The 22,931-nt window shown below is 43.0% G+C and overlaps 1 protein-coding gene across 7 annotated transcripts in view; it reads right to left on the bottom strand.

Moving 5' to 3' along the window:
• The window catches only part of ADAM22 (ADAM metallopeptidase domain 22), a 278,694-nt gene that overhangs the window by 13,054 nt on the left and 242,709 nt on the right, over positions 1 to 22,931 (bottom strand). For 3 of the 7 annotated variants that reach the window (XM_088478610.1, XM_088478609.1, XM_088478611.1), the window contains exons 27-29: positions 20,213 to 20,407; positions 16,703 to 16,803; positions 15,916 to 15,982 (exon numbers count right to left, since the gene is read on the bottom strand). In XM_088478610.1, the coding sequence (XP_088334736.1) occupies positions 15,916 to 15,982; positions 16,703 to 16,803; positions 20,213 to 20,407 (363 nt within the window). The remainder of the gene's footprint in view (positions 1 to 15,915; positions 15,983 to 16,702; positions 16,804 to 20,212; positions 20,408 to 22,931) is intronic. The other 4 variants (XM_088478612.1, XM_088478613.1, XM_088478614.1 and 1 more) reach the window with 2 other exon arrangements.

Here is a 22,931-nt window from a genome sequence, read left to right as displayed (position 1 = left end):
AGCCCTAATCTTTCCGCAGTGACCTGACTTATCTATCGTTCCCTATCTGCTATCTAATACTTTTCCCTACTTGGGAACTAGGTCCTTTTATTGGACTCTAAACTTCATCTCGACTCAAGAATTTGTATTGCTGAAGTAGATCTCAGGTTATATTTCTAGTTTTGCAATATTCTATTTCGTTATATTCTAGAAATAATGTTTTGTTTTTTTATTTTTTTTATTTCAGTTACCATGTCCTCCTGGGTAACCCACTATATTTCTTAGTTTCACTGTTCTCTTATGGAGTAAGTTATCCCCTTAACGTGTTACTACCAATATCCCCCATAGCCTTTTCCCAATTATTTTTATAAGTTCTGGGGCAAGCTATACTGTAGATCGAAGTTATATTATTCTGCCTCTGATGTTCCTACAGGACATCAAATTTTATTATATGCCATATCTATTTTTCTAGAAATTTTCATAAAAGTTCTATGCTGTTAAAATTGTATATTTTGATGACGGACAATTTTTTGACCTATCCTAGCTAATGCCCTTCCATATAGTATTTAAATTATAAATGTGGCTCCTAGGAATACTTATTGTTTTGTCTACTGTTATGTTTATTTTATGATGCTGCTGCAATAGGCAGAATACTTTATTGTTGTACTTACTGTTATTGAGCTTTATTACTTCTATTGTACTCCATTCTCGCCTTATCGACCACACCATTTTTATATGGCCTCTGTAGGTTGTCCTCCCCCCTCACCCTTTCTCTCCCCTCCTCTTAACCAACTGTATTAATCACCGTCCCCTCCTGACCACCCTCCCAGTGGTGGTTATATTGCCATCCTCCTTCCCTTAACTGACGTGTTGTTTTCTTGTGTCGTCTTTATTATCGATTCACACCTGGAGCTTGTTCTCCACCTTACTATATCCTTGTAGATTAGTGCCACTCCTTTGGCACCTCTGACCACTCACCCCCAAGCGGTCATAATGACCGGCCTCGGACATTCTAGGCTTTTTAGCCAATTACTTCCGTGGGTCCGACCACAAGGACGGGGCCTTCCCCGTTCCTCTTCTTCTCTCCTTTTCTTTCCCTTTCTTCTCTTTTTTTCTTCTTTCCCTGAGACCGATGTCCGGACTTTCTGGTACACTAATCACCTACTCTCTTTTGACCACTACTTGATAACCATTTTATACACACCCCCATGACCACCAAACTCATCACATTTAACGTTAGAGGTTTGAACAGCCCACAACGTCGATCCACCCTGTTTCATACTCTTCGCCAACTCCAAGGCGATGTTATTTTTCTACAAGAGACCCATTTTGCTGGCGTTCGTCACCCCGAATTGAAATCCAAATACTTCCCCTCCACTTATCATGCTTGTGACCCTTCCCGTAAAAAGAAGGGTGTTGCTATACTATTCTCTCGACGGGTCACCTCTACTCCCTCCTTAGTTGTCCGGGATCCAGAGGGGCGCTACCTTCTCCTGGTTGGGGAACTGGAAGGTACCCTTTTCACGTTTGTTAATATTTATGCCCCCAACTCTGCACAACCACGTTTTTTTCCTACCTTGAATTTGCAGCTGTCCCAACATAGAAGAGGTAGAGTGGTAGTGGCAGGTGACTTTAATACTACCTTAGATTCCCGGCTTGATAGATTTAAACCTCCCCCACAATCGTCGGCTAGCTCGGTTCGTGCTAATTCTGTCGCATTACAACAGTTTCTTTCCCACCTCCTATTTGACGCTTGGCGTGTGAAAGAACCTACTGCTAAAGACTTTACCTTTTATTCACCTGTCCATGATGTTCATACAAGGCTGGATATGATTTTTCTTGGGATTGACCTCGCACAACTAATTCTAGACGCCAGCATTCACCCCAGCACCTGGTCAGACCAATCCCCATTCTATGTTTGAGTAACATATAATGAATATTATACAATGTAAAATAACTACATATTAGCACTATAGAAGCCGTGCCTCACACAATGGACCTGATTCTGAGATGGGGGCTCATCTTTTGCCGTAGCTGCGTCTTATGCAAACGCCGATGTTCCCAATACTGAAACGCCCACTTGCAGCATCTTGCGTCTGGAACACATGCGTAGGCTTAAAACATCGGCCAACTGCATGTGGCATGGACACTGCGTGTTACTCAGAATCAGCACTTTCATCTGTGACGATTCTCATGCTCTGATTGGCTACAGATTGTTCTATCCCCACTCACCTTAATACACATAAAATGAAAGTTACTGTATGAAGCACCAAATATTAAAAACCACTAACAAAAGTTAGTATGTTGCATGAATGGGACTACGTCAAATTTAAGAGCCTGCATATATTTTACAAATGCAATTAATGGACTCTAAAAATGTACATAACACACCCAGTGATTGAACGGTCATTTACGTACAGAAGATAGTTTGCTTAGGGACTACAAAGGTACATACTTGTATAGAACATAAAACTTTCCATTTTCATTATTCCAGTGTCCAGTATTAGAAAGCATTGCCTTTTTTGTTTCCACTGTACAAAAATCAGCTAAAGGACAAAGTCAAGAGTACCTTCACCAGTATATAGGTGGGAATGTATCATTGTATAAGCAGGCAAAATATATGAAATATTTGTTCTTAGCAGGATTTGGGAAGAGGTGATAAAGTAGAACAATAGCTTGTACTGCATTGCACAAAAAATGAGCTTCACTGTCCATTATCTAGAATGAAACCAGTTCTTATGTCATACTGGATTAACTTCTAATTGTAGTGTAGTGTTTATGATCACACTCATTAAGGCCATGTTGGGCTTCTTGACAGTCTTTCGTAGCCGCACATGTGACCCATACTCATAATTTGTCAAGAAGCAGCTTCACTAGCGCTGCACTCCAGAGACCATGGGGCTTGATTCAGAGGTAGAGCGGAGCAGAGAAGTTCTGGTCATGCTGCGTCCAAAGTTGTAGCATTGGATCATGGTCGGCAACATCGCATCTAACATCGGGCATCTGAGCAACCCATAGGATGCTCAGAATGAATGCCGCAAGTAAGCTGCCAAGGCCAGTGAATCTGGGGTCGGACGGCCGGTGACACACCTGCGTTTTAGACGCTGTTCCATGTTGCTGCTCCTGAATGGCCGCAGCCTGTCAATCAGGCTGTAGCTTTCCCCACACTGCGACCCACGCCACAGCAGCGTCGCTGGACATGCGCACTGTGGCTCGGGAATAGCAAAGAAACCATCGGACAACTGCAATGTCCCAGCGTCCAAAGCTGAATCAGGCCCCCTAATTCTCTAGCTCGTAGCAGCACAACACAGCTATTGATGAGTTACCAACATACAGGTTACCAGAAACAAGACTAAGAGCAAATTCTCCTTCTACATGAGCAGTCCAACCAGCTCTGCCACATACATGTATTTAAACAAATACAACAAGCACTGACATCTGGCTTGTGAGCTCCCCAGTCAGCTGCATCTTGGTAACAGCAAGTCGGGAAGGCTGACCATACACAGGCTAATCCTATCACTAAGGCCAGACAGGATACAGTGCCAGTGAGAATGCTTGAAAACATAATTGTCTATACCGGCTACTAGATACATGGGATTACTATACATCTGTATTGCTCAGTGACCTTGCAGTTTTTATCGACCCCAATATTAGGCATTGGGTGTTCCCCTCAGGCAGGACCAACACCAATTTGCTACAATGGTGGCACGTTATAATGAGGTGGGGTTACACAAAACCTTTAATGTAGGGCATTCATGGATTGTATACTTAATTACAGAATTAAAGAGGGTCATCGATGGTCGATGTTTAAAAACCATCAATAGTTTTGTTCCTATAGAAATAGAATTTGCCTTTGATGGTGGCATTCCAATATTCTACGTCACTGAATGGTATAGATCCAATGGTGATTTTGTTCTTTGTTACCTCACTGTGACAGCCTGCGAGCGCTTAGCCACTTCGTTGGAGGCTGTCTCACTAGACAACGTGGCTTGCTCCGATTGGCTCTCACAGATTAATACACAGCAGCAGCCCCTGTCCTGCTGATTCCTATCACCAATAAAGCTGTACTGGCACCACGGGTATCTTCTGTGGATGCACAACCATCAGTGGTTCAAACAATCAAATGGTTTCTGAATACCATGGAAGAGAAGGGAAGAGCGTCAACCATATGATATTACCTTTTTTATGTACATCCCTTTACAGGATTTGGGCCTTCCCCGTCCCTATTTCCCCATCCACACATACACCACACAGACTTTGTTGTGTGTGCACCAATATGCTATATTAATCCATATGTGTGATGTAATTATACTCATGTGGACTCTGCAATACATTTATATAGGGAAAACTGCAAGGGGTTAATAATATGGCTGTCTAAAGCAGACTGTGCAATATGACTGGCTGAAAAGGAAACAGATAGGTACAAACCTACAATCGAGTTACAATTATCTGCAATAATATACGGTACCATATACTACCAACTACAAACAGTAATTAATGGTATGAACGGGACGGGTATGTGATGCCGACATTACATACCAGCGGTCAGGATCCCGACGGTATGCTAACCCTCGCCCTCTCCTAACCCTCCTTCTTTGGTGTCTAATCCTAACCTCCCCCCTTAGTGCCTGAACCTAACCTCCCCCTCCCCGGCGCCTAACCCTAACCCTCCCCCATTAGTGCCTAACCCCAACCCTCCCCCTAGTACCTGACTCTAACCCCTAACCCTAACCCCCCAAAACCTACCTTCGGCATGCCGGAGGTCAGTATTCTGAAGCCGGGATCTAAACTGCTTTCCGTTGGGCATGCCGTGTGGAGGTATGCTGACTACATCCCGGTAAGAGATGTAGTCAGCATACCTCTTAGAGATATTTTGATGTATTGAGGAACTTTTTATGAGAACATTTTAATATTAGGTATAATTGTTGGCAAACTTGTGAATCTGACATATAAGCTCATATTGCTACATTGTTTTACTCTCGGAATTCTATGTATTATTAATGTAACTTTTTTTGTAAAGGTTTTCTCTGTGAAATAAATATATATTTTCTGTAACAATGACTGATCTTTTGTAGGTTTACCAAAACCGTTATATTTATGTTTTTTATGTTGGTTTGTGGGGTCAGGCGCTTTGAAATTTTAGTCTCAACTTCCCATAGCTCCCTGATATTTGTAGGTGCAGGATCTTGGGTGCGAATGGACCTCACCACCACATCCCATAAATGCTCGATTGGGTTCATGTCAGGCGAACGTGATGGCCGCACCATTCCTCAGAACACTCCAGAATGTTCCTCAAACAAATTCTGCACAATTTAGACCAATAACACAGTACATCAGCCTGCTGGAACATTCCATCATTGTGGGGGTACATAAAGGGCTGCAAATGGTCATCAAGCAATGTCCAGCCATCATTTTCCCAAAGATATGCGCATGGGCAGTAGAGAAATAACCTTGAACATGACGCCCGCGCATGCTCCTGGAGATCAGCGCAGTGCCAAAGTCTACTCAGCAACTGTGCCAGCGAGTACTGGGGGCCCACACGGAGATTGCACTCGGGCCCCCTCCCATCTTAAGCAGCCCCTGGCTATCCCTACACATTCTCTACGCTATCATGGTGCGTAAGTATTCAGACTTATCACCTCTCAATGTAATCCTGGTGCATATTATAGTGATAATGAACTGGACTCAACTCTGGAGATAACACCTCTCTGATGGAGTGTCACCTTTGCTTTGCAAGTTCTATACAGATGCTGTTTATGGACCCTAACTCCAACCCAGACCCCAACACCTAAAACTATACCTGGCCATTATTATGAAAACTATGTGCACAGTTCAGACTGTTTGTCTATTTATAGATGTATCCCGCGGGCATGTGCTTGTTAGACAGTGCGTAAGTTCTGCACATCATTCATCTCTGACCAGCGTGGCACTTTGAAGTGAGTGGAGATTATTCTGTGATATAGAGAGCAGCTTTCCCCAAAGAGAAACAATGATAATAGTACAGACATCACAGTCACCGCTGTGTTTTATGTGATCATCAAAGCGCTGGAATGACTGCCCTCTGCTAGGCCAAAAATATACAGTTACGGCAAAGACTTAACTTTATGACTTGATACTTTATACTTGTATTTCAAATGATATCTTCTATATTTTATGGGGAGGAAAGGAGAAGCCATGTGATAAATCACATGTAATGATAGCGGGCGGCCTGAATTCTGTGTCTCTTTGAGCTCAATCCAATGAACCCAAGGGGAGGGGGCGCGAGTTGCCATTGCAATGGCCCAATCTTGTCCCAGATTTGTGAATTTTTTGTATGCAGTCCTGTGGGGCTGTGAACAGAAGTCCATGAATCCGGCAGAAACCGTAAGTGCGGAATATAGCCTTACTTAATCGCACCCGTGAGTAAATTTCGGCTAATAGGAATGAGCCCTCTGGCTGTTGTAGTTTTTAAAAGAAGTAAAAAAAACCATGACAAGTCTATTAGGTGGGATAAAGCTGAAAAGTTTACAAGTCATCTGCCAGCAAAGGGTATGGGGGGGAGCACACTACTAATAGGAATTCGACTGAGAGGTGGAGAATGGAAATGAGGACAGTTACTAGTTATTACAGTGTTTAAAGAGTATATTGATGGTGTCACACAGAGTTTTGTCTGATATTGATCCATGGAATTGGGCGTGTGTAGGAATCATTCCTATGCTATATACAGAATATGCTTGGTTGCTCACATTGTGGGGCAGATTCTCAGTTGGAATGATCTCTGTCAATGGACGCAAATGGCGAGTTATAACATACAGGGCATGCGCAGATGCGAACCTGTCTTTCCGTGAAATGGACATTTTAAGGTGGAAACTGGTCACGCTTAACGGTTGTGACTTGTGGGAGTGTCATGGCAGCGCTGTGGGCGTGTGGCTAGAGGCCCGCGCTATTCTGAGATGTGGAGAAAGGAAGCCTGTTTCAGACAGATCTCGTGCACCCAGTATGGGGCTGGTGCATGTGCCGATATTAATGGCGACGATTGCAGCTGCAGATGGAAATACAATTAGCAGAGCAACTTTTCGCTGGATGCAGCACAGACAGTGGCGTATCTATAATGGGTGCAGTGTGTGCGGGGCACACGAGCCCCCGCACCGCACACCCTGCACCCATATTATTTTAAACTCACCTGTCTGTGGACCCGCGTCGGGTGTCAGCGCTGCTCAGAACACCGGAAAATAGCAGCGTCAGTCAGTTGCTGGCCACCGGGGAGAGAGGACGGGCCCCCGCACGGTCAGTGCACACGGGCCCCCACCTCTCTTAAGATGCCCCTGAGCACAGACCCTTTGATTAATCCTACGGAAACGCATTCGCATAAGGTAGTAAATCTCGCTCCTTACAGGAGGCGATTGCTGCCGCATGAAAGCCTGCAATGACATAACTTTGTGGAGGAGAGGAGAAATGTATACAATCAAAAAATATATTCTATTCTTTTTTTTTTTTGCAATTAAAGTTTTTATTGAAATCTCTAAAATCGTTAACACAAGGTATGAAACGACATGGTACATTTTTTGCAATAACCTCAAAAATTCAAATAAATTAGCCATCTTGCAGAGAGCAAAATATATCATGCCATAGACATCAACAGCTCAAAACAATTAGTGATAAAAATAAAATAGAAAATGGGGAAAAGGAGAAAAAGAGGGGTGTCACCTGGGAAAAAATTCAAGCAAAAAAAAAGAAAACCAAAAAATATATATATTTATATTACTTAGTATCCACCCAGAACAATATTTAGATAGGAGGGAGACTCTTTAAACAAAAGCCAAGGGGTCCAGATTGCGCTAAACTCGTTAAATTTAGTAGCACCAGACATCATGAGATCGTCCATAATCATGTAGAACTCAAGTCTAGAGAACCATTCAGTTATAGTGGGGGGAGAAGTAGACTTCCAATGGACTGGGATCACAGCTTTGGCTGCACTATTTAAATGTTTCAGAAGTGATGCCTTGTAGGACGACACTGGGCCAGTGATCAAATTGAGGAGCCAAAACACAGGTTCCGAACTAACTCCCTGACCCAGTATCTCCCTAGACAAAGGGGGTCATTCAGACCAGGTCGCAAGCACCGATGTGCTCGCAACAGGGTCAATGGGTAGCCCTGCACACGCGCAGCAGCCGCACTGCGCGTGCGCAAGCCCCGGAGTGAGAGGGAAACTCTCTTGCTCCGGAGCTCACTACAAAAGGGGCGGCTGTCAATGTTGATCGATAGCTCTCCCCGTTTTGTACCCGGGCCGGTGGGGTGGTTTCCAAAACGGAGGCGTTCCTTAAGGAACGCCTACCGTTTTGTGGGCGGCCGCAGTGACATCATCAGTGATGTCAGTGGGGAGCTTCCTGCTCGATCAGAGCTCCCTGTGGCTTGCGAGTGCCCAGACCCAACCTTAGGTTCTCGTCGCAAGCCCCGATGGTCGCGATGGTCTTGACCATCACCCTGGTCGGTCGCTAGAGCTGTGGGTTGTAACCCACAGCTTAGCGATCGACCAAGAGGCGGCACTACAAGATTCAAGCGGCCGCCCTCATTCAGAGCGACCGCTTGCATCTAACGACCTCCTCTGAATGAGGTCCTAAATCCAAAAAGGGCGTAAGGCTACGCACTCCCACCAAATATGAAGTGGGGAGCCTACAGCTGAGGCACAACGCCAACAAGTAGCAGGAACCCCTGGGAACATTTTAGCAAGCCTCGAGGGGCAACGATACCAGTGGGCAAGTACTTTAAACTGAGTCTCTACCACTGAATAGCTAACTGAGCAAGACATAGTGGTCTGAAAGATCTTGTCCCACAACTTAGATTCTAATTGTATGCAGCGTGGAAAAAAGTATCTTCTATGAGGATTCGGTAGCCTAAGGAGAGAAAGTGCTGAGGACGATCCTGGGATTGGCATAGTGATTCAAAAAGGGTGGGAGGTCTATGAGAAGCCTCGCGCATCGATTTGCTAGAGAGAAAGTGTTTAATGGGAAGGTATCTCCATAACTCGGAAGCGGGGAGGTTCCAAGTCATTCGGATCTGGCTAAAAGACTGTATGCCAGATGAGGACACTAGCTGGCAAACACGGACAACCCCGGCCTGTAACCAGAGATGAAAAGGCCTTAAGGACCATTACTAGGGGGAAAGTCAGGGTTATAGAAAAGTGGAGTTAAAGGAGAGAGCTCAGAGGAAACACAAGGCCGCTTTCGTATTGATTTCCATAAGGACAGAGTCGGACCAACAGTGGGGTGATCAATAGAAGGGAGAGTAGGTAACCAAGATGCAAGTCCAAGACTCACAGGAAGATTTTGATTTTCAATCCTCACTCACTGTTTGTCCGAATCCGCTCTAGACCACTCAAAAACTCTAAGAGACACTGCTTCATAGTATGTAGGGAAATGGGGAAACTGGAAGCCACCTAGATGTCTACGACGGAAGAGCACATCATGCCGGAAACGAGGCCTTCGCCCACCCCAAACAAATTCTCTTACCAAATGATTAACGTTAAGAAACCAGCTCCTAGGTATATGAATCGGGAGGGTCTGAAGCAGATTGCGTATTCTCAGGAGTATATTCATATTAATAATACTGGCTCTACCCAACCACGAAAACGACCTTGGGCGCCAGTCCCAAAATATCAAATTAGTTCTATTATATGGCTTCCCTTGTTTCACAACCATCACCCTTACGGACTTACCAGAAATCAAACAATGCTCTGCATTCATAGATGACCTAGTGCAGGACAGTGATAGTGTGACGGGAATCAGTGCTTGGTGTGTACAGTATTAGAACTCAATGATCAATGATGGGGTTTCTGACTGTCAGACTAGGTACATCATGCCCATGCTGCTGCACACGTGGATGGTATGATGAGATCTAGTCATAGTATCACTAGAAGGAACATGCTATTAATGTGAGGTGTCTGCAACTTGATGAGTATCAGACTTCTGAGAGCTATCCGTGGTGAAGGGGGGGCATGCACGTGTTCATCCCCTTCCAATAGCTTCAGTGGCGCAACATAGATAAGAGCACTGTATCCCTGTACAAAGCCAAAACCGCAAGAAGCAAGTTTTTGGGCAAATAAATTGCCATCTATTAGAAGGAAAATTTATCCCCAAATGAAAAAGAGCCATGTGTATTAGATTCACTAGGACCCTGAATGGATCTTCATGGATTTAGGGCCTGATTCAGAGGCGCTCGCTGTTTGCGAGCGCCCGCTCTGAATCAGGGCGTTCCTTTTTTTTTTTTTCCGGCCTCCAGGCCACACGCACAGCTGTGGGTGACTACCCAAAGCTTGTTGGAGCGGCCTGGCGATGGTCGCGATTATCGCAACCATCGGCATTGCGAGGAGACCCTAAGGTAGGGTCTCAGCACTCGCAGTGCCTAGTGGACTAGAGCAAGAAGTCCACTACTGACATCACGAGTCAGTAGGACCGCCCACAAACGGCAGGAGTTCCTTCGGGAATGCCTCCGTTTGTGCAGCCACCCCCCTTACCCGCCTACAAAACGTGGGGCGAGCTGTCGATCAACATCGACAGCCACCCCGTTTTGTTGTGAGCCCCGGAGCGAGTGAAGTTCTCACTCGCTACGGGGCTTGCGCGTGGTGCGCGTGCGTACTGGGCCACCATTGACCCACTTGCGAGAGCTATGCGTTCACGAGCGGGTCTGAATCAGGCCCTTAGTTTCAATAAAAGCTAAAATGTTTCCAAAAATGGCCATTGCTGTGCAGCTTGGCTACCTCACCTGATGTAACCGTTAGTCCTGCCAAACACTTAGGAAGTACCGCCGTCAACGTGACATCCCACGGGTGAACGCTGGCAATTAGTTACTTGTGGTAAGAAAACAGTGGTCATCTTGTTGTCCACCAAGGAACATAGACAGAGTGATGTCTACCTCACAATTATTATGTTATTAGCCCTGCCTCCTTTTCTCTAAGGGAGATATTTACCAAACCTAGTAACCAATCAGATTTTAGGTATCATTTTATAGAATGTACTAGCTAAAGGATAGCCAAGATCTGGTTGGTTGCTATCGGCAAAACCTCCACCTGTCCTCTTTAGAAGGTTTGATAAATCTCCCTCTAAATATCAAAGCGTATGAGGGAGATACTACTCTCTAACCCCAGACACATTCCTATCAGCTAATTCCCCTGCTACCGATGGCAGGAGACCCCTTCAGTAATTTCTACCCATAGTGGATGTTCTTGTGTTAAAAACACTGATTGGCCAGTGCTCTCCCCACATGACAACCATGGTCGAGAGTGAGTGGGGGCAGGTTTGGACCTCTGCAATCTTGTTGAGGGAAGGAGGCTCTAATACAATAAAAGTGTTTTGGGGTTTTCTTTTACTTTGAGTTAGAAAAACAATCAAAACCTCAGGTCTATGAAAGTTGTCCATTTTTCATTTTTGGGGATTACTTTCTCCTTTCACATAAATAAGTATATTCGCTTGTACTAATAGATATATACATATTATAAATGTGTATATATACATATGTAGTTTGTATATATACAGGGGTATGTATATATTCCAAGCTCCACCATAGCGATTTACTGCGGAATCGCTCTGATCATGACAAATGTTATGTTACAATAATACCTAAAGTATGGTCCTTCTGTGTTTTTATTCACATCTTCTACCCATATAGCTACATAATGTTGTCTTTTGTACCAGGGGTTAAAATACCTGCGGAAAGTGATAGGGAGGAACAGGAAAACAGAGAAAGCAGAATATACAGTCTGAAAATACAAGACACAGAAATAAAAATGAAAATGGTAACAAAAAGAGTGAGAAATAATCAAGACACTGTATATACTGTAGGTAGGTGCTAGGATAGTGTACAGTGCTAACATATGGTGAGAACACTGCTCCTTCCAATTGTATGGTGCAAAGAAACACTTACAAATCCTTCGTGTTATACAATGCACATAAGGAATCGTTTTAGAACAGTAAAAATACTATCATAAATGAAAACTGGGTTATATCTTATATTTCACTGACCTTGAAGGAGAAACCTCAGTAGCCCCGAAACCACTATAGAATGCTTTTACACTGAGCTGATTACATACTGGATAGGTACTAGAATGGGTTCTCCATGTAACTGTATACCTCTCTTGCCTGTATGACTAATATATTTCCCTCTTCTCACAATAGATTAGGCAGCGGGACAACTCCTTTACTATGGATTTTATGCTGCTCCCCAGTGCTGGATCACCCAGTAAGCATCATACAAACTACAGGCTTATTCAAGACCAGAAGATGATTTAGGGGTGTATTTACTAAGCAGTGTTAGGAGACAGAGTGAAAAGTGATAAGAAAGTGATCAGGTGCCAGCCAATCAGCTCCCAACTGTCATTTTTCAAACACAGCCTGTGAGATGACAGTTGGGAGCTGATTGGCTGGCACCTTATCGCTTTCTTATCACTTTTCACTCTGTCTCCTAACACTGCTTAGTAAATAGACCCCTCAATCACTGTACTGCATGGGCAGCTCTGGTGTACAATGGAACGCTGGAGCCTAATATCGCAGCCAAAATAATATGCGCAAAGGGTGGTCAGCATTGTATACATCGCTGCGGTGTGCCTGGATGTAAGGGAATGATGTTCTCATTGTCCCTGATTTTTTATCCTAAGATCATTTTCTTTTTTTCCAAACAAAGTTTCTGGCAAACAGAGCTGAGATCTGATCGCAACGTAGAAAAGGTGACGAGGGGATTGACGCAGGGTAACTCAGCTGCTTAGGGGATGTCCATTTATGATTTTACAGCACGGCTCCCCTTACCATATAATACTACAGCATACCTCCCAACAATCCTAATATACAGAGGGTCAAAGGGGTGGGGCTTACTGATTTGGAGGCAAAGTATCTGTAATCATAGGTGTAGTTTGAGCCGAGCATGGGTGTGGCCAATTTTATCACAATTTGTGTGCCCTGGTCACTTGGTTAGTAAGCTATGGTTCCTGTGGGACATCTGGCATTACCCGAAACCATCCTTTTGTTCTAGAGTCTCTAGGTTCCTTTATGAGTAACCATCCAAAAATAATTTTGCCTCATTATGATGTATTAAATTAGGTGCAACAACTAGAATCATGGATATAGGGGTTCTGCCTGTAATGTCCTGCTTAACATGCAGAAACACTCTGCTGCTATGTAACAGATGGCGAGAAACTACCACTCACCAGCAACATCTGTAACCACTCTGTACTGCACTGATGGCTGCATATGCTGCTAAGAAGTGTCAGTCTTTCAGGACCTCTCTCTGCAATGGCAGTGTGCTTTGGTGTTATAAGCAGGCAATTTCAGGCAGAAGTCCAATTTTAAATATTAGGATTTTAATAGTTTGTGTTAATGACTAGCTTAATTATTTTATTAGCCATCTCTTAATTTTTAGAATAAGCTCCCTTATAACTATATAGCTTGTCATGTATCTATTCTAGTTGCAGAATTCTGTTATACAATAAATGTAATATAAGTCAGTCCAAGTGATATGAAGATGTAAACAATCAATCACATTCATTTTGATCTATCGAGTGTCTAATTCTATTACTATTATTAATGTTATGTTTGTTCACAGTTACTTAGGATCTTATCAGGAGCAATAATTCTGCCCAGTCACCAGCCACACTCCTGCCACATAAACAAACATCACTATACTGTATAAGAATACATTAAATAATGCTTGATGTCACTGAAACAATTGATGTGAAAGAGCCTGATACTGGCTACTTGTAAAGCTACACAGCAAAGAAAATAGGAGTCCGGCATGTTCTAATGTACAGCAGTCACTTTACATTACTGGGTACCTGTGTACTTTACGGACTCATTGCGGAGAGAACCCAAGTGTCTTACACTCATTATTATTATCAATCATGGTAATGTCTAAATCCCATTCACGGAGAGGACCCTGACATCATCAGCCAGTGTCCAGCGTCATTCCCTGCCATCCAAGTGGGCATAGAGGAGGAATATAACGTTGTGGAGAAAGTAGCGAGCCACTAAGCCCAAAGCGTGGCGTGCGCAGCGAGCCCGAGAGGGACAACTCTTTTCTTTAGGTGGGGACAACTTTCGGTACCCCTATAGGTAAAGTACACAAGTACCATTTAAAACATTCATTGGGTTCTCTAGGCAATGAGTCCGTAAAGTACACAAGTACCCAATACTGATAAGTCACCATGTTGTTTGTATTTCTAAAAGACCACATACATATCCATACAATCTACTCAATTAATAATTCTGATTTCTGAAAATGGATGACATTTGGCGATTTAGGGGCAGAGAATCACCAGATCGGGTGCAGCCAGAGTGAACCAAGCGTGATTAGGGTTGATTTGGATTATGACCTAAAATGAATTCATATTCTACCTTGTGAATGTCGGGCTGTGTGCAGCTCAATGATGTGAAGACGGATATTTAATTATAATAGAGAGAAACGTGTATTGCACATTTCAGCTGAGTTACGCAGATGTGCACAGAAACGTGTGATCACATTTCTCGCACGGAGAGAAACCACAGAGGAACACATCCCTACGGAAACACAGATTGTCTGACGGTGCATGCAGCGAGTGTAACCGCTAGCTCCGCTAGTATGATCAACTGCAGGGTTATGATTATTGGCTCCACCCACAAAATGGCTGCCTCCCAAAACTTGCAAGTGACCCTTAAGAATAAAACAGTACCACATTATAAATATAAAGCATATCAGCATATTTTATGGACTTCCCTGAGTGTACGTTACGTTGTCACAGGGACTGTTGGGGATGGGGGTAGTGAGACCGGACTTCTATTAGGACTAGGTTTGGTTGGCGGCGATAGCGTGTAGGGTACTTGGCATACTATTAGATGTAAGGTTAGAAGTGGGGTAAATGTGGAATTAAACCCACTCACCCTCACACTTGTTTAGCTATGTTGTACAGGAAAGTGAATTGTGCTATTTTCCCTTGAATGTCATGACAGCAGCGTCTACTCAGAGAATCATTCACAAGGAATAGAGTCACCCTTATGTGACACCACATCCTGCGTCCCAATTCTATTAACTGGATAAATAAACTCGCTGCTCCCTTAGCGGCAATATATCATTGAAATACAGAGCTAATCGCTTCTATTATAGGCCATATAACTGATATAATCCATTGATATAAGGCATATTATAGACATGTGGATTTATGTTATTTACAATACTTTTGGTTAACCAACCCAAGACTTGTTGAATTAAGTCTCCTTATTTATAGTATACCCACGAGTGCCAGGAGGTGGGTGAGGCGGGTACTGATTACCCAGGGGCCCAACGGGAGCTGGGACAGCCATTGAGCTGGTATAACTCCCTCCTCTTACACAATCTTGCCTGCCAGATGTCTCAGTGGTCCTGAGTATACCTGAGGCTGGCAAATATATTTTTCAATCTGTTCCCTGCTCAGGCTCAGTTGCTAGAATGAATGAAGGTGGAACATTTAATTCCCCTGGCCATAAGCATACAGATCACTCAACTGACAGATAGCGCTGGGTAGAGACCAGCACATCATTTGAAGTATAGACCAATGTGGCTGCTCCCATCCCGCATTAATACTTGGGTCTTTAAAAGTTCCCCTGTTCTATATACTCCTATATGTAGGGACAGCTGCGATCCACAGTAGGGAGACTGCCCCTGCTGATCACTAATACCTTTAGAACAAAGGAATATTATGCCTATTACTGGGACAATTGCGTGGAAGTATGGTGAATGTCAACGGTAAATGAATATTGCATGCATGTAAATAAATGATAGGTGACATAAAGTGCGCACATTTATCTTTAGTTTTAAGTGTACAACTAAAAGGTAGGCAGGGAAAGCTAGGACTTGTGGTACCACTGAAGAACCACAGGCTGTGCAAGCCTGAATGAATCAAGCACAGTACATAAGACTGCTGATATGCATGAGATGCCAGGGATATCAGCGTGTACTCACTCAGTGGAATTTGAACGTGGTCTAAATCGCTTTCCTCGCAGTTTTTTTCTGCTGCTGCTTATGTTACCTGGAAAACATAAAAAAAAATAAATGCATTGCATCGATATTATTGTATATACTCAAATGTCGAAATAACCAAAAACATTCAAAAATAAATATCAAATGCATTTCCAGGGATGTGATGTACTTCCAGGGATGTGATAATCATGCAAGTTCTATTTAATAAAAGCAGAACAAGTAAAACGTAATTTCGCAGACATGATTATTCATTATTAATGTGGTTATAGCGATGGACTGGTTATTAAGACTCCAGGACTGAAACGAAGAGCACTATGAACGTTTATTTGTTGTACATACACATTTGTTGTTTTTGTCCTGCTTGCACACAATGCAATCAGCCATTCCATGGGCTGGCCAAATATTCATGACCAATTAACTAGAAACCAGTGATATCTTTGGGACATGGCTGAGGTATGAATTTCTGAACACAAAATGGCTGCCTCCACTGTTGGATGGCAGCCAGAGCAGACAGTAGCTGTTATGCATATAAAAATAAGACATTGCATATTAATTTTGAGGTATAATTCATGGGTCAGTTAATTGTGGGAAAGTAAAAAATACTCTAGAAGTGCATTTTTACTTAATTTTGTCGTCATTTAATGGCCATAAAGGAAAAATAATTATTTGTTGATGGCACCAAAATAATGCTGTGGTGAGCAATACTTTCCTGGTTGTACCCTCTCCCCAAATCAGAGGCAGTAAATAAACTCTCAGACCCATAATTTACCTTGCCAGGAGTTACTCCTAGGTCGTCCATTTTCACAAACATCGGAAACGTGTTTAGTGTCCGGAATCCTTTCGCTCCATGAGTGAGACAAGCCATTAGATCTAAGGATAGAACAGACGCAATTGAGCACCTTCATCTAACGTGATCAGTAGGTACTGAGTATATGCGACTAGTGCTGGACAAACATCACAAAACAAAGCTTCAGATACGCGACAACAAGAACAAATAAAAGTTATAACAAAATAATATTACTCCAGATAGCGCTACAAAGCCAAAAACATGTTCAAATGCATCTGCTACTCACAAATACCTGGGAGACAGCCATTTTGTGTACTCTGCAAATTTTCCTTAGAATGCATCGTATTACTTACTGGAATATTGTTGGCTCAGTCCACAAAATGGCTACCTCCAAGAAAAGGAATAGCAGCACCTGAACGTAGCACTTGGTTGTTTACAATCAAATCAATCTTGAAGACTTAAATTTAAAAATAACAACGTAAGCTTTCATTATGTAAGGGTATTCTTGAGATAGACATAAGTGTCACCTGTGTTGGGAGAGCGTATATTTTTCTTGGCAATAACATTATTTTAATATAATTTGGAATGCATAGAGTCATACTGTATCATTTTAAGTTTACATGTACGTTCTAGTCAAAGCAAATCTCACATTTCTTGAACACATAAAACTGATGCTTCTCTTCCCAGGAGCAGCCAAGAGTAATTAGTAGATTGCATGTTATTGCTCTGTATCCACAGTTTGTTATCTATTGGGCTTTTCGCGATGGAAGAAATCAGAGCAAATAATGCAAGGTTGTGTTGCTTTAACCCAATTGTTATATATCAATTATATGCTGTAAGTAGTAAGAATTGTATCAAGCAGTGAAAAAACTGGAGATTGGCCGTAGCAACTAGCAACCAATCAGGTTCTACCTATCATTTTTTAGAATGGACTTGCTAAATGCTACCTCAAAGCTGATTGGTTGCTATTGGCAACTTCTCCACATCTCCACTCTTTTCAATGCTTAATACATCTCCCCCAATCCCTTATCATAGATTTCACAATTAAAATTACTAATGGATTATGAGTAAAGAAGTTTTGGGGGAATAATTGTACCATTCCTAATGCTGGGCATACATTGCCTGATGAAATGCCCGTCAGACATTTTATGTGACTGTCTGATATCTGGCCTCCACCCCTGGGGAGGGAACAGAGGAAATGTAACCGGTTGTCCGCAGCCAGATGTGGCCGACTTGCAACTACAAAAACATTGCATCGGATGGACATGCTGGACAATTTGGCATGTCCGACCTATTGATAGTTTGAGATCGGTCGCGCAAATACACAGTTCAAATCGATCCGACGATATCAGGTGGATGGCCCAGATAATTGTGTAATGTATACCCAGCATTAGATGGGGTGAGTGGAAAAAACTAACTGAAACATTTTTATTACTATGTAATAAATGGATTGTTACTGCTTTAGCATAGTGCATAGATTATACAACATAGTATGCACTGTGCTAATGCACTGAGGGGAGACTAGCCTGACAGTGGTAAAACAAGGGCAGACTCTAGTACAGCAAGTGGTGGTAAGCGGCTCTTGTGAGCCAGCAGCAAATACATACAAGGTAGGCACGCGATGCGCACGCTTATTGCTGAAATACAGTCTGTTCCACCTAGGTTTCTTTTTCTTCATTTACATAGGATTTATTTGTACATTTGTATTAGGCCCCGGGACACAGTGTATGCACCAACCCATTATCTCTAGAGATTAGAGGAAAATGAGCACATGTATCCTACAATGCAGTGTTATATTCTACAACAGTGGTGAGCTACATAACATTTATTAGGGATTGCTGATGTGACCCTTACAGCAAGGCATTGCTCTCCAGTAAGCTTGTATCTCCATAACTAATGGCCCAAATTGTCCTATTTTGCCATATGGGATCTAGGGTGAAATGTATCAAGCCTTGGAGAATGACAAAGTGGAGAGGTTGCCGAAAGAGTGATCGGTATGAAATCCCGACGCCGGAAGACCGGCAAGAGAAGATCCCGACAGGTAACTATTTTTACTATTACTAACCCTACCCCCCCCACAACCCTCCCTTAGGGGTGCCTAACCCTAACCTCCCCAAGTGCCTATCCCTTATCCCCCCTGTAAGTGCTTAAACCTATCCCCCCCTTCCCCGCAGCCTAAACCTAAGTCTCCCCGGGGGGTGCCTAACCCTAACCTCCCACCGGAAGGGCCTAACCCCCCCTTACCCTAGCCTAACCCTCCCGGGGGGGTGTCTAACTCTAAGTTCCCCCGGGAGCCCCTAACCTAACCCTCCCCCCCACGCCCGCTGCCCGGCTTACCTTTGTTCGGTATGCCGGGCGTCGGTCTCCCGGGGTAGGGATAATGATAGGTGTCGGGATTTCGATGCCTATCATTTGACCCCTGCCGGATTAGACAGTCGGGAAGCCGGCGGACGGTATTTCGACCGTCGGCTTCCTGACTGCATCCCACCGAAAGCAACCAATCAACTATTAACTGTCATTTATCTAGCACAGTCTTGGAAATCACAGCTAGAAGCTGATTGGTTGTTTTGGGCAACTTTGCCACTTTATTACTCTGCAAGGCTTGATAGATCTCCCCACCAGTATGTTGCGTTCACACAGTCCAAACCCAGTCAACTGATGAGTTGCCATAACCACCCAATCAGGGATCAAGTTTCATCTTGATGTAAGGACATCTAGGGTAAAGCTTACGATAGAACTGTATTTCTGGTAATTAGGGCCACGTTGATATTTCTGAGGGCCACAGATGACCTCTGGGCCAGTTGTTTCCACCACCGATCTAGGAAACCTTCACAATCTATATGAAAGTAGTACAGTTGTTCTCGATCATAGCACTGCATTGTAAGTATAGGCTGAGTCACTGGATTTTCTCATGCAATGATGAACCCAACCAGTTGTCTAAGTCACCGTATATCAGTAACAGCAATGGTCTTCTTTGACTTCAAAGCAGCAGGGTGATCTCAAAACCTTACTCCATCTTTATGTTAATATACAAAGAGCTTGTATGATGAATTTCTCCAATGGGAAACAAAGATAATGATAGAATTAGGGTCATTAAATAGATACGAGGCCACCTCTGAAAGATGACTAAATATGATTCTGATATTAAAGAGAATACAGGACTTTTGCTGTAGCTCTTGATTTCCCAGCATTGAACTTTCCGTCAACGCATCTAAAATGCAGTTCAATGCTGGAAAACCAAGAGCTACAGCAAAAGTCCTGTATTCTCTTTAATATCAGATTCATATTTGCCCCAGGGACATTTTGGTGACCTAACTCCTATTGTGATAAGTTTTTTCTTTAACATGCAATGGCCTCAATAACGGTCAGTGGCAAGCAACGTGACCCTGCCTAACGCATACAACGAGAATAGCCGCGGCTACTTTGGAGTCAAAGAATTAGGTATATCCTTTATTATTATGCCACAAAGAAGAAAATAAAAAGTAATCAAACCTTCTGCAAAATAATGAAATGTTCTGACTAATGGAATAATGTGGGATGGAACAGGCAGATATCTGAAAATGCGACAGAATAGCAGACCTCTTCTTAGAGCTAGTTGCTGAGTTTGAGCTGACTCCGGGAGGCAAGTCGCTATAAAAAGAGTCGACATCTCCAGCCTTTTTTACATAATCTCCCTGGGGAATTTGTCTAAAGCATAATAGATATTGTAAAGTCAGAAACAAGACAAACGCACACAGAAACGACACAGACATAAAAGCAAAATTAGTTCAGAGGGAAGAGACAAATAGGAAAAATGGGACACATATGGTTCACTCTACAGGACTCGAGCCATTAACCTGTGGTTCTCCAGAAGCTGGTGAGGGTTTAAATATCATATTGTCACATTTAAAGGGATATTCACATAGCTGAGGAATGTGTACTGGAATCTATGGAACATATAAGTGCATTGTGGTCGCTGCAGACCTTTCAAATGACTTCTTGTGTAATAGGGAAACAGTGTTTCCAATTGATTTTAATGGTTGGCTACTCATGGTTTCAGAACTTTGTGTGGAAAACATGTCAGGGCATTTAAGAAGCTCAAAAAGTTGGATGCACAGTGCAAAATCAGGGGTGTGTCTCAATGTGTGCAAGTGCACCAAGATTTACAAAGCAAGATAGTGGTGTTTGCTGGAAAGCATCAGTTGGAACAGGCCGTGATGACTGAAATAAGAGAAAGAGAAGGCACACTGTGAGCAACGTTCCTTTCCACTCGGAAGAAAGACTTGAGTTTTGCATCACTGAAGGTCTTCAGGTGTCATCCCATACTTTTAATGGGAACCGGTTTGCACATCAGTAAAGTGGCGCATTTCTAGGTAAATACTAAATTAAAGGTGCAAACCAGGCAACACCAAAGCTGTCATCTTTGAAAGACTAAGAGGGGTATTCAATATGAAAGGTTAACTTCCCTGGCGAAGTTAACGTTTCATATCGGAGTTTTTTTCGGCGTAAAGGTATGGTGCGCGCTCCCGCTTATCCCCGTATTCAATATAAAATTAACGAAAACGGGAAACTCCGAAGTTGGATTTGCGTAAAGTTACGAATTTTTCCTTAAAATAATTGTAAGACCCCCCTAAAGTTGTAAAAACATGGGGGAACACTATGGGTATCCCCGTTTTAGCCTTTAATTGAAAGTCGGGGATTTAAATAGCCGCAGCAGGTGTTTTTTTCCCGACATTGAAGAAGTGATACAGAAGACCACTTAGGTTATTTTTTTCATTTTTTTAAGTGGTCCCATCAAATTTGGGGTACATGAAAATGGGTACTAGCATATTTTGATGTCCCTAAAGTAAGTTTTTAAAAATTCTGCATTTGTGCACCTGCCGCTATAATTCTATTCTAGAAAACACCTGCCGCATACATGCAGAATAGCCCTGAACGTATTTGCCTATTGTTTAACAATTTTTTCCCATTTTTTTTTTTTGCACCCCAATTTTTAAATCAATTTTTTGGGGTGTCCCTATTTTTTTAAAAAACTTTTTTTGACACAGTTCTTTAAATGTCAATCTCAGGGGTGCAGGCTATTTTTTTTAAGTCTGCACCCCTAAACCCCAATTCTGCACTTTTTTTCGACACCTATTTAATGGTGAAAAGTTATCACCGTTTTTTATCAAAGACTTGTCAAAACTGCGATAAGTCTTTGAAATTGAATAGGGTGTAAAAGTAAAACAAGTGATATTAATGTTAAAAAGTGCGATATTAACGCAAAAAACGATGTTATCGCACCCATATTGAATACCCCTATAAAAGTTTAATTTAACTATAGGGATAGTTCTTAAGCAGTAAGAGGCTGAGGTGACATTTACCCTTTTGCTCGAGTGTGGTATAAAAGATTGACAATACTAAGGTCGACAGAAAATAGGTCGACACCAGTTGGTCAATATGCAATAAGTCGACATGGACAAAAGGTTGACAGGTTCAAATGGTCGACACAAACTTGTTGGCACTTTTTATTTTAACCCTAATCCTCCCCCTAGTGCCTAACCCTGCTCCTAGTGCCTAACCCTAATCATATGTCTCCAGTGTCTTCTTCTGGGTCCCGGCGGTCATGTGATCTTCAGTTCAGGCACAGTGATCTGATGTTCTAGCATTCCGGTAAATATACCTGCCCTATCCATAACCATAAACTCTACCCCTAACCCTTCCTCTATTGCCTAACCCTAGAAAAACCTCTATCCCCGCCTAATCCTAACCCTCCTGGCGGCGACTAACCCTTGGCATTTTGAGAATGTCACATGTCGATGTTCTGAGGATTTCGACCTAGTGACTGTCGACACGTTGAACCATGTCGACATGGTAAATGTCGACCATGTGACTGGATACCTGTCATGGTTGTGTAGACAGAACTGCGGCTAATTCAGGGGTAAGTGTAAACAAAATGCGCCAATTCAAGACAGATGTCATAGGGTGGTGCAAATCCCTGCTGACAGGGAAGATGGCTGCTCTAACAAGCGGGTGTATGAGGGAGGTGCAGCCATAGACATGTAGCCAACAATAAACAGGAGTCGGCAGCTATTTTGAAGCATGTAATGTGTTTGCATGTGCGTCTCTGAATCATGCCCTGAATGAGCTGATAGGCGGTTAGGAATCAGGGAGGAGGTACTGGTCAAGATTTGTTCTGGGTTTCTCAAGTGCAAAGATGGCTGCAGCCATGAAAACACCCATACCCTCCATT

This window comes from Taudactylus pleione, unplaced genomic scaffold (assembly GCF_031769625.1).
Source record: "Taudactylus pleione unplaced genomic scaffold, aTauple2 ptg000216l, whole genome shotgun sequence".
Taxonomy (NCBI): domain Eukaryota; kingdom Metazoa; phylum Chordata; class Amphibia; order Anura; family Myobatrachidae; genus Taudactylus; species Taudactylus pleione.
This window is presented reverse-complemented; position numbering and strand designations above follow the sequence as displayed.